The sequence below is a fragment of the Stenella coeruleoalba genome (genome assembly GCF_951394435.1).
Source record: "Stenella coeruleoalba genome assembly, chromosome: 1".
Taxonomy (NCBI): domain Eukaryota; kingdom Metazoa; phylum Chordata; class Mammalia; order Artiodactyla; family Delphinidae; genus Stenella; species Stenella coeruleoalba.
The window spans coordinates 82,415,323-82,427,434 of NC_137169.1; the positions used below are offsets into that span (position 1 = coordinate 82,415,323).

Sequence of the window (12,112 nt, forward strand, 5' to 3'; positions counted from 1 at the left end):
CAAGCATCTCATGCAGCTCAAAAACAAAAAAAACAAACAACCTAATCCAAAAATAGGCAGAAGACCTAAATAGACATTTCTCCAAAGAAGATATACAGACTGCCAACAAACACATGAAAGAATGCTCAACATCATTAATCATTAGAGAAATGCAAATCAAAACTACAATGAGATATCATCTCACACCAGTCAGAATGGCCATCATCAAAAAACCTAGAAACAATAAGTGCTGGAGAGGGTGTGGAGAAAAGGGAACACTCTTGCACTGCTGGTGGAAATGTGAATTGCTTCAGCCACTATGGAGAACAGTATGGAGGTTCCTTAAAAAACTACAAATAGAACTACTATATGACCCAGCAATCCTACTACTGGGCATATACCCTGAGAAAACCATAATTCAAAAAGAGTCATGTACCAAAATGTTCATTGCAGCTCCATTTACAATAGCCAGGAGATGGAAACAACCTAAGTGCCCATCATCGGATGAATGGATAAAGAAGATGTGGCACATAGATACAATGGAATATTACTCAGCCATAAAAAGGAACGAAATTGAGTTATTTGTAGTGAGGTGGATGGACCTAGAGTCTCTCATACAGAGTGAAGTAAGTCAGAAAGAGAAAGACAAATACCGTATGCTAACACATATATATGGAATTTAAGAAATAAAATGTCATGAAGAACCTAGGGGTAAGACAGGAATAAAGACACAGAACTACTGGAGAACGGACTTGAGGATATGGGGAGGGGGAAGGGTGAGCTGTGACAGGGCGAGAGAGAGGCATGGACATATATACACTAACAAACGTAAGGTAGACAGCTAGTGGGAAGCAGCCGCATGGGACAGTGATATCGGCTCAGTGCTTTTTGACCGCCTGGAGGGGTGGGATAGGGAGAGTGGGAGGGAGGGAGATGCAAGAGGGTAGAGATATGGGAACATATATATATGTATAACTGATTCACTTTGTTATAAAGCAGAAACTAACACACCGTTGTAAAGTAATTATACCCCAATAAAGATGTTAAAAAAAAAAAAAAGACTTCAGGGAATAAAAGGAACAGAAGAAACAGGAATAGCCAAATGTTCATAATAGTTGAACCTGGGTGATGGGTACAAGGGGGTCATTATATTTTTCTCTCTACTTTTATAGTTATTTCTATAACAAATTTTTCAAAAATTTTTTTTTCATGCATAAATAAATGAACGAATGAACGAATCAGTCAATATTCTCTCCTCTGTTTTTTCCTTCCTCACTAGACTGCCTTTGCTCAGGCTCTCCTTGCTTCTGTCTCAGAACATTTTATCAGAACAGCCTTCTTCCTGTCCCCTTGCCCCTAGTCTCCCTCCTTCCAATGTACCCTCCACACTATAGCCTGAGTTACCCAACAGGCCAATCCAATCATGTCACTTCTCCTGCACAAAGATCCTCCATGGCTCCCTGCTGCCTCCAGGAAAGAAGGTCAATACCCATGCTGGACACACCTGGACTCTTGTGAGCTGGTGCTTGGCTCCCTCTCTAGCCTTCTCTCTTGCTTCTCTTCCAGCATCCAGACTTCGTTCTACATTCCCTAAAGTGTTGGTCCCTTTCTCATGCCTCCTGGCTCTGCACATTGTTCCCCCTCCCCGCCTTCTCTGCCTGGTAAAGTTTTCTTCATCCTTCAAGTCTCATTCCTGATACCACTATCTCTGTGAAAGACAGCGTCCCCATGGTAGAGTTAGATGATACTTCTTTTTCTATGCTTCTTTGCTTGCCCTTGCCCTGTTATGTTCTTTTTAGGTGTCCTCTTTACTTCCTTCCTTGTGCTCTGCACCACTGGTAATTATTCTACTGTTTATGTGTTATCTATCTCTCTTATTAGATTCTAAGCTCCATATAGACAGGAACTGTGTCTGTGTGCTAGGCACATAGTAGATATTCAGGCACATATTGAATATGATGAATGAATGAATACTTACATTATAGCAAGAAGCAGATTGACTATAAGTGTTTCTATGCCTGATACTCCATGAAATGGTATGCTCATTAAGGGCAGTGTATTAGTTAGGGTTCCCCAGAGAAACAGATCCAATAGGATGTATATAAATAGGAAGAGGTTTATTATAAGAAATTGGCTCATGCAGTTATGGAAGCTGGCATATCCCAAGATCTGCAGGGTGAGTTGGCAGGCTGGAGACACACAAAGAGTTGGTATTTCAGTTTGAGTCCAAAGGCAGAAAAAAACATCAATGTCACATATCAAAGTCAGTAAGGCAGGAAGAATTCTCTCTTACTTGCGGGAGGGTCTTCCCTCCTCCACCCCTTATTCCCACATTTCTTGAAAGAACAGTTCACGTTCAGTGATTCATTTCCTCACCAACACTTCCCAGTCTTCCACCTGCATCATCCTACCAAGGTGCTTTCACTAGAATTCCCAGTTTTAAAGTCTAATGGATGCTTTTGGTTCTTGTCTTTCCAGACCTCTCTGCTCTTGACACTTTTGGTCATGTTCTTTACCTTCATGACACTCATCTCACCTGGTTTTCTCTGTTCCCCCCCTGCCTAGCCCACAAGCTCTTCAGCCTCTACTTTCCCCTTATATGCTGAGATTCTCGACCTCCACACCCTCGCTCTTCTCATTCTGTACACTCTCTCTGGGTTTTTTCATTCCCTCTCTCATTTAATCTGCTACCTTTTTGTTGATGACTTCTAAATCTGCATCTCCATCCCTCAATTGTCTGTTGGACATTTGCATAACTCCAACTTGTCCTAAACTGATCACATCGTCTTCTCCCAAACCAGCTTCTGTTCCTGGACGCCCTTCCTCAATTGGTGGCACTGCCTCCTGCCCACTCACCAGAGCTAGAAGCCTGAGAGTCATCACTGATGCTTCCCCATTCCCATCCCATTGTCAAAATCCCCAGCCTGGTGATTTAGGAGCTGGTGTTGGGTCTGAGTTTGGAGCAGGATGAGCCTTCAGATTGCAGAGAGGGGAGCAAAAAGATATCTGAAAGACCGCCTTAGGAAGAAGCTGGAATCAAAGAATGGAGTCTAAAGAAGCTGTGCAGAGAAAAACAACCAGGGTCCTAGACAATGGGAGGTACCTAGAGGGACTAGAAACCCAGAGGCACAGAAAATAAGCAACTGTCACACTCATGTGTCCAGAGAGATTGGACTGCAATCAATCAGTCACAGCTCCTATCCCTTTTAATTACTTTCTCTTCTTTGTGAGTTTGTTGTCTGTTTTCCTCACTTGACTGTGGGCTGGAGATTATCCATGCCTATGTTTTGCCTAAGTGGACATCTTCTTTCCATCCCCTCTCCTTCATCTCCATAGGCTCTAGGCACACTCTGTCCTTAAAATTCCATCCTGCCTCAAATTCAACACATTAAAAGCACCTGTGTCTCTATCTATAGCTATATGTACCTATATCTATATATTGATATAGATAGGTAGATAGATAGATAGATAGATAATTTTTTAAGGTTCTTAATTTGCTTTTGAAATTATTTGACCTTGACTAACTCGTTAAATGAATGATCTGGTACAATTTCTCAGCAATCATTGCAAATACTTAGGAATGTTTGTAAAAGGAGAAAACCTGAACTATAAAACAGCTTTTTTAATTTAAAATTTCATGAATATTAAATTTAACCAGAAAGTTGAATAATATTACGTTTCTTAAACATTCAATTTAATGTTTATTAATTTTAATTCTAAAGCTTTTTCTTTGTATTTCAGAGCCATAATTTTTAATTTTCAATTCTTAAACATTTTTGTAGGCCTCTGCAAACCCTTTTTCCGTTAGATACTATGCCTATCATTTTAGGGCCTAATAGATAAGACAGCCAACCTCCCCTATTCCACCCCATCCTCACCCTACCCCTACTGGCCATAGTCAACTCATGTGAAATCACCTCACCCTCTCCAGAAAGCCTTCTTTCCCCCACCGTCATGCTCTTCCTGCCCTCCTTCTCCATGGGGTAGATGCCCCTCCTAGCTGCTCCTATAATCTTCAGTGCATTTATTTATCACTTTTATATTCGTTTGCTATTATTTTTTAAGATATTTGTCTTTCTACTACACTGTAAACTCATTAAGCATAAGAATATGCTTTATTTTGTTTTTGTATCTTCAGGGTATGGTACACAGTAAATGCTCCATAAATATGTGTTGTATTAATTAATGAGAAAATAAATATACTCTAGTGGAAAAGAGGCGGAGTCTATTGTGATTTTACATTTCATGAGAGATGTTTTTACAAGGTATGATGGTGACTTACCGGAAGGGGGTGGTCAGTTCCACCTGGGGACGGGGAAGGTGACACTTGGCTAATGTTTGAAAGAAGAGAAGGTGATGATCATGAGGATGAGGGCAGTAATTATGGACAGAACGGGAGGACCAGGAATTCCAGGTGGAGGGAGGAATGTAAGGAGAGATGGCAAGAGAGACTGGAGAGACAGCCAGACCAGAACAAAACCAGATATTTGGGGAAGAGGGAACAGGAGGAACAACTGCTTGAGATGCATTTGTGTGTCTGGTTACCATTTTCTTTTTCGGTATTGTTAATAATTTAATAATATTCATTATACAAATATTTACTGAGTTCCAGCTGAGTGCCAGGTACCATAGCTGCAATGCCTTTCCTAGCTCTTTCCAGTGGAGATGGTAAATAATGAAGGTCTTATACTCACACTTTCATTTTAGATACCAACTACATCTCAGAACAGTGCCCGTCCCCCCAGGGGACACTTCATACGTATCTGGTCACCAATTGTCTGACTGATGTTGCCATAAATTATAAAATAAATTTCCCAGGGCTCCCTCTTCTGTTATCTATTCAAATTCACATGGACTGTTCCTGCCAAAAGAACCGGAAGGGACTATAAATTTATTTGAATGGAAATGTGAAACCATTTCTGGAAAAAAGGTCACAGACCAAAATGGCAAATATCATCACTCACACACACGCGCGCGCACACACACACACACACCACTGCTTCCTATGCCAAATAAGTTCTCTTAATTTCCCAAACAACAGGTAACCCTTCCATGTCACGACTGGCCTCAGCACTGCCAACCCAAGTTCAAGGTCTGATTAGACCTTGTAAGGAAGGAAGGTTGGATATACAAATAGGGCTCTTGAAAAGGTATGTCTCTATCATCTCCCATCGGCTTTGGTTGATTTGAGGGGTCCCTGGGCCTTGATCCAGTACTTAAGAAATGGATACAAGGTCCTAGCCAGTAGCCAAGAAGATTCTGGCTACATGAGGTGGTCTCTGGGTTCCCAAGGGACAAGATACATGTCTGTCCTTTGGGACTGTGTAGTATTTTTTCTTAAGGCAGAATAAGGCATATTAGCTACTAAAAAAGTCTTATTTGAGCAATTCTTGCTGTTGCTTTGGATCCAATGGGTTAATCAAACAGATGTCACTCTGCCAGCACACAAAAGGAATGTTTTATGAGTTGAAATTTTTGTTTTACTTTCTCTGATTCAAAGAAGGCCATCTGGAAAACAGTATTGATTTTTAAGTTGAGGGTCTATCTAACACAAGGGTAAATAGGTAGCCTTGGGTTAAAAGTGTCTTTATAGGGATAATGCGGCCTCTGGGAGCTGGTGGAAGGCTCTGGAGTAAGGGATGAGCTGCTGCCTTTGAAGCACCCAGACAGAGGTGAAGAACAGATGAAACGGTGGACAGACAGTGAGGGGCCCACTGTGTTTAATTGTGGGCCGCTACAGGAAATCCAGATTTATCCGGTAGGGAAGTTGTTGCTAGGCAACTGGAGGAATGTAGATTTGAAGCATGTTTGCTGCAACCTGACAGTTGTGAAGCATCAGATGAAAAGAGAGGAAGCCAGCTTCAGTGGTGAGGGGGCAACCAGGAGGGGACACCCTGAGTACCAGGAAATGCGTCATGAGTGGAGAATTCAGACTAAATCACTCAGAGCAGGGGGGAAATGCCAAACTGTCTCTACCGGGAGAGGTCACAGAGACATGCTGTTTCCCAGGACTGGAGGGGGCAGAGAGTCTGAACGAGAGGGTGGGCTCTTGAACAGACAAGTTATGGGACTTTTTTTGGCTCAACAGAAACTGGGCCTTTTTCTCTCTGAGGTGACTTCAGTCTTGGTATTTGTGGTTGATGAAAGCAAAATTGGTTTTGGAATCTATGGGAAGTCAAAAGACGACCCCATGAGATAGACCTCTTACTAGTCTGAGGGTCGGAGGAAGGAGAATGTCCCACGTAAGTGTTTGAGGAGGATGCTTCTGGGAGTGGAGCAATGGGGGCGGGGCACAGTGGGGCCTTCCACAAAGCAGCTGCATTCTAGTTTTTGTAAGAGTAAAAATGCTTTCTGTTTCAAAGCACTTTTCCAACTCTTCTCTAATGTGAATTTCACCACTGGATCCCATGAGATACAAGGAATAGGTTTTGCTATCTCAATTTTACAGATGGAGCGACTGAGTTCCTTTTAAATGACAGCAAGAAAGGAGCCAGTGCAGATCCAGGACCCAGTCCCTGACCACCAGGAGATCTCTGTGGGCCCCAGCTGGCTGCCCACCCTCTGGTCCTCTCACTACTGGGTCCTGTGCTCAGGGGAGAAGCTGATTACTTCATAAGGAGAGTTAAGGAAGAATCTGTGGCTATATTGAGAGACTTTAGGAAAGGACATATGTTAATGGTAAGTAGGAAAGAAATTTTAACGCAAAAGCTCTTAACTTGGGGTCTGACTTCAGAGGCTCCAAGAGCCCCACCCTCTGTGTGTCTGTGTGAACTTACATTTCTCTAGGGAAAAGGTTTAGAGCTGTTGTCAGGTTCTCAAAGGCAGTTCTAATCCATAAAAAGATTAAGAACTACTGTTCTGGAGAGATAAGAAATGTCAGAGGCCAAAATCCTTCTTTAAACCAGTTTACCTTGGAGAAAACCGGATGCCTCACATGTTGGTGCTCAGTCTACAGCTACTGAATAAAGGCCAGAACCCCAGGACCCATCATCCTAGAAGCAGTCTTTGTAGGGGCCTGTTTGTGTTCCAAGCGACTTTAGTTTTGACCTCTCAGTCTTATTTTCTTTTTAAATTCATAAAACAGCATCTGATCTGGCATGAAAATAAGCCCTAGCCTATTCATGCCTGGAGTCTAAAAGAAACCGAGGCAGGCCAATGGCAGTCAAGCCCATGGGCCTAATATATATTTAATGTAATTAATGTTCCTCTCTTCTATTTCCTTTTTATTTCTTCCTTATCAAAATCAGTTCACCAAAATTTTGAAATTTAATAGACACATAATTTTGTAGATGTAGGAATAACAAATACTAATGCTGTAAATTAACTATACTTGCTGTGGCTTAATAATTTTCAAAAAACAAAAAAATCCTATCTGCTGACCTGGTTTTGCTTTCGCTCAGCAGCCCTGCTGCACCTCCCTCCACACTGCTGGCACTGGATACCACTCCTCCTCTTCCCTCCCTAAACCCCCCACACAGAAGTGGGAGAAAGTTGACAGTCCAAAGATTCAGAAATCGGAAGGGACAGAGATCATGAAATTAAGTCATTAATGGGACCTCATGGTAAAACCCTGGAGACACGGCGCCTTTCCAGAGAATTTTGACACAGCAATATCACCTGAAAACTGAAACGCATAGTTGAAATTTAACAAACTGCAACGAATGATCCAAGAGAGCAGAAACCATGGCCAGCTCGCACTGGGCAGGGGCACTCCACCCACATTTATTCCCAATGATTCAGGAATTTAGGGAGCAGGGCCAAGAACAAAGCAGGACGTTGAAAAGAGCATGTAGCAAGCACCCCTAAGACCGGCCTTTCTTCTGCGGAACTCAATGTTCAGCCACCCCACAGTCACAAAGACACGGGAGAATGAAGTCAGCAAAGGAAAAACCTTGACTGAGTAGGAGTTGAGGGAAAGGAAAGAAAGCTGAATCATGTCACACTGGAAGCAACTGCAAAGGGGAAAACCATGGGCCAAAATGCCGGGGAGGCCAAATTTCCTCCATCAACATCCATTGAGAAGGGGGAAGGGAGGGAACGCAGATTTCCCAGCAATGTGGCAGGTCTTGGCACCTCCTCAGTTCCCCGCCGAACTTCCACAAATAAACATGCAGAGCCGAAGGGACAGATTCGCTTCTCAGCAAGATTTCAAAGCTGTGCACCAGAGTCGGAGAGAAAACAGGAAGGATCGCAGAGGGAGGAGGGGGAGGAGGGGGAAGAGGGGGAGGAGGGGGAGGAGGGGGAGGGCCACGCACGCCTTGGGCCAAATCAGATGGGAAATGGCCCAACCCCTCACCCGAAACTGACACACCATTTTTTATGAGGTGTGAAACGTTTCAGGTAGTGTTGGCAGCCACCGTACCTTGGACCCAGGTCTGAGCTGTGGGGTTTCAAGCTGGGGGCGTGAAGCCCAAAAAGGTCACAGGTGAAGACAAGCTCTTTCAAACTGTCTCAACCCAGATGAAACCAAGAGGGGCTAAACCTCCGCGGAGAAAATCCAGCCAGCTGGCTGCTGTTTTCGTCCCAGCCCACCTAGGTCACTGGCCATCCCGTGTGTGTGCGTGTGCGTGTGCGTGTGCAGGCACGCAGGCGCAAGGACACATATGGGGATGGGTGGGGTGGAGTAAGGCGAGGGTACTGCATTTGGATTATTTGAGGATGACAACACTCACTTCTGATCTCCAAGGGGCTGAGGAAAAACACAGCTGGCCCCAGTTGGTGCTGAGTCCCCAACACCCCTCTCTGAGTCTCTTGGCTCCACGGTCTGGTTTGGAGGTTACACTTCCACCCACACGCCCAGGTCCTGACACGACAGAGGCAGGAGCCGTGTGGTGGTTTGCTGAGATGGCCCCTCTCTATTTGTTAGTGAGCACCAACTTGGCATTTACTAAAACCTTATTTATACGCTGGTGTACGTGTGCGTGAGAAACAGCCCAGGAGAACGGAAGGCACAGCATTCCCAGCGCTGGACCTAAGCATGGCTGCTCGCCAACCAGCTGCAACAACAGACTCGTCCCAGAGAGGCCCCTGCCCCTGCCTCCCGCCTGGCCCATGCCCCTCTGAGAAGGTCGGGGAGGCTCTGCCCTGAGCCTTTCTGTGTCTGCCTCAGGGCTATTTTACTAAAAACACAATAGGATGAGTACAGGAGGAAAAATCCCATCTTACTGCCTGCAATTCCTTTTAGGTTTCCTTTTTAGTAATTAAAAACAAATGTTTAGCCACTCAGTACATTTGTCAGCTGGAAAAGCACATCTCAAGGGCACCACATAGGGTGTTTGTCCTCTTTGCTTGGGGCCGATGTGTCCTGTCTTGGTTAGGTCTTCCCACACAGAGACAAGCAGGAACAAAAAGATGGTAGGTAGGGGCAACACTATCTCCTGGGTAAGCCTGTCTCCTGCCTGAACTTGCTCCTCTTGGCAGTCTCTGGGGTCGCTCACCGGCTTCATTAAAAGGACGGCAGGGAGGATGCATCTGCATAGCATCCTGGTCTTAGGGGTGATCGAATCAAAGTACTTCGAAGCCTTAGGCGCGTTTGGGTACTACTATTAGTATTGGGCTTGGTCTACAGAAATTGAGACTGTAAATCAAACTCCTATGTTGTAGGTCAGTGATTCTCAACCGTGGCTGGACATTAGAATGATCTGGGAAGCTTTTAAAAATGCTAAAGGCAACTAATCAGAATCTATGGGATGAAGGTGGGGGGGCACTTGTAATTTTTAAAAGCTCCCCAGGTGACTCGGTGTGCAACCAGGCCTGGGTACCACTGCTCTAGGGGCCAAATGTCCTAAGCCTCAGTGCTGTGACATGGCCTGTTTGTCTGTCTCAGGGTAACTGGGAATTTAGTGAGGGCATGAAAGCCATGTTTGGGCCCTTGGCCTCAGCACAGTGCCTGGCCCAATTCAGGTTTGAGTGCATGGACACGGGCGAGTACCTAGGGTCCATCTTGGGTTGGTGAGGGTGACCGGCCAAAATTCTCCTCTGGTTTCTGAACTCTAACACTTGCCAGAGCAGTATGTAAGGACAGCAGGAAAGACAGTCTAGTCTTTCCTATCTGATAAATAAACATCGTGAAGCCAGTAGCCTGAGTTATGGGTTCAGACCCTAATGAAAAGTTTTGCCCAGGTTCCCCCTTTCTCCTGCTATTATCCAGGCTGTCCTCACGCCCCAAAGGTACATGTACTATACCAGTGGCCAAAGTGCTGCAAAAACAGATGCATGACGCTGCCCGTTTTCTAGTGACCAGAGGATTGCACTATCCCAGGCACCCAGGGAAGCTCCCACAGCTCTGCAAACGCAGGCACTGGGCTCCCACTGTGCTGGGGGTGTTCAGCAGCTCAGAATAAGGATTTTTATCACCTACTCACTCTCCTGTCTGATTCTGAAAACAAGCTAAGAAGTGTGTCTAAAATCGGGTTCCTCATGGAACTTCGGACAGAGAAGTTTGAACTGCATGGCTTTTTAATCTCCCTGCAGAGACCTTCTCTGGGGCCTTTGGCTCTCAGGGCTGGTGGCATCCATAGACCTGACCCCTCTAACCCCATTCTGGAGGCCCCCTGATGAGCTGGGGAAATTATGGAGTAACATTCCAAGGAAAAGTCACACTGAAAGGGATGAAGTGTGAACCCTGCCAGAAACAGTGGGGTCCTGTTTTATTTTGTTTTGTTTTTAAAAGCCTTCACCTTGCTTTTGAAGACAAGGCTAGAGCAAGTTTTCTGGGACTTGAGAGAGCAAATGTAAAAAGACAAAACACAAATTCCTCTGCCATGTTCTCAGTGATTGACACTCTCCGAAACATAGTTCCAGAAATTAAAACGTAGGCAAAAGAGAAAACACAATTCAATGCTCGAAAATTCTAATTCTAATTTTGAGTGTTTCTTAAAGCGTGGCCTCCGATGACCTCCATCAGAATCACCTAAGGATACAGGGCAGATTGTGGCCCAGCCCAGGTCTCCTGAATCAGTCTCTGGGGGTGGGAATGCGGAACGTGCATCTTTTACCGGCTTCCTTGATGATTTTCCTACACTCTGAAGTACGAGAGCCAATGCTCGATGCCTCCTTTATATAATTCCCTCTCATCTTACCCTTCTAGCAAAAGAGAAGATATGACTGGATCCCAAGAAGTCTGTCTGGGATGCAGTTCTGAACACAGCGTTGAGCTAGATCAGGCTTTCCAAATTTCTGGAAAATTTCTATGACATTTTCTCTTGGTTTTTTTTTGTTGTTTTTTTAATCCAGAAACAGTAAACTTTGGGGTCAAGAGCAGACCCAGAGAAGGGAATGTGAAGCTCTCATTTACTGAAATTTATTAAATGCTTTGCATATATTTTTAATGTATCTTTTCTACCACTCTATAAAGTATTATATTTGTTTTGTAGATGAGTGATGGGGCCAGGAAAGGTTAACAATTTTTCCACGATCACCTAGCTCCTCCTTTCCACACTGCCAGAGGTGGTGAAGAGGGCTTATCCCACATTTGGGGGGACCCAGACCCGCCACACCACATATCTAATGGTGATCCTAATGGTGACTCCTAGCTGTCTGGGCCACGGCTCTGGAAATACTATCAGTTGATTCCCGGGCCTTTGGAGCCTGTCTTGTCTTGTCTTGAACAAGGAATGTCTGGAACACCAGGTTCGTGCCTTCCCTGACTGTCAATTTGTGAGTCCCCAATGGCCTGCCACCAGGACCTACTGCCTCCAGGAATTACCCCCCAAGGGGCAGGCAGCTGGATACCTCCCTTACCACATGGAAGAGCTTGAAGAAGTCCACGTTGGCGTACAGGGTGTCCTCCATCCACTGTAGGGTGCCCTGGGAGAGGGAGCACAACGCATCACGCACTGTCTGTGCCGCACGGCGCTGGGGGAAGATTAGGAAGCGCTCCAGGAGGGCCTCACTGCAGGCGATGTCCTTCAGCACTAGGTCTGGGACTCCATGAGCAAACTGCAGAAAGGAAAGGCAACACTGGAAACCTCCCTGTAGTAGAGGGAGACTGGCCCGCGCCAAGATGTCCATGTCCTAACCCACAGAACCTGTGAATACGTTATGTGGCACGGCAAGGGGGATTAAGCTTGCAGATGAAATTGAAGTTGCTAATCAGCTGACTTTAAAATAAGGAGATTATTTTGGATTATCT

The 12,112-nt window shown here is 45.0% G+C and overlaps 1 protein-coding gene across 6 annotated transcripts in view; it reads right to left on the reverse strand.

Annotated features, from left to right (window-relative positions):
* Positions 1-12,112, reverse strand: part of ABCA4 (ATP binding cassette subfamily A member 4) — a 184,966-nt gene that overhangs the window by 122,697 nt on the left and 50,157 nt on the right. For all 6 annotated transcript variants that reach the window (XR_013827457.1, XM_079915774.1, XM_079915775.1 and 3 more), the window contains one exon: positions 11,722-11,919. Coding sequence is in view for 5 of the 6 variants with exons in the window: in XM_079915774.1 (XP_079771900.1) it covers positions 11,722-11,919 (198 nt within the window). In the remaining variant the exon portion in view is untranslated. The remainder of the gene's footprint in view (positions 1-11,721; positions 11,920-12,112) is intronic.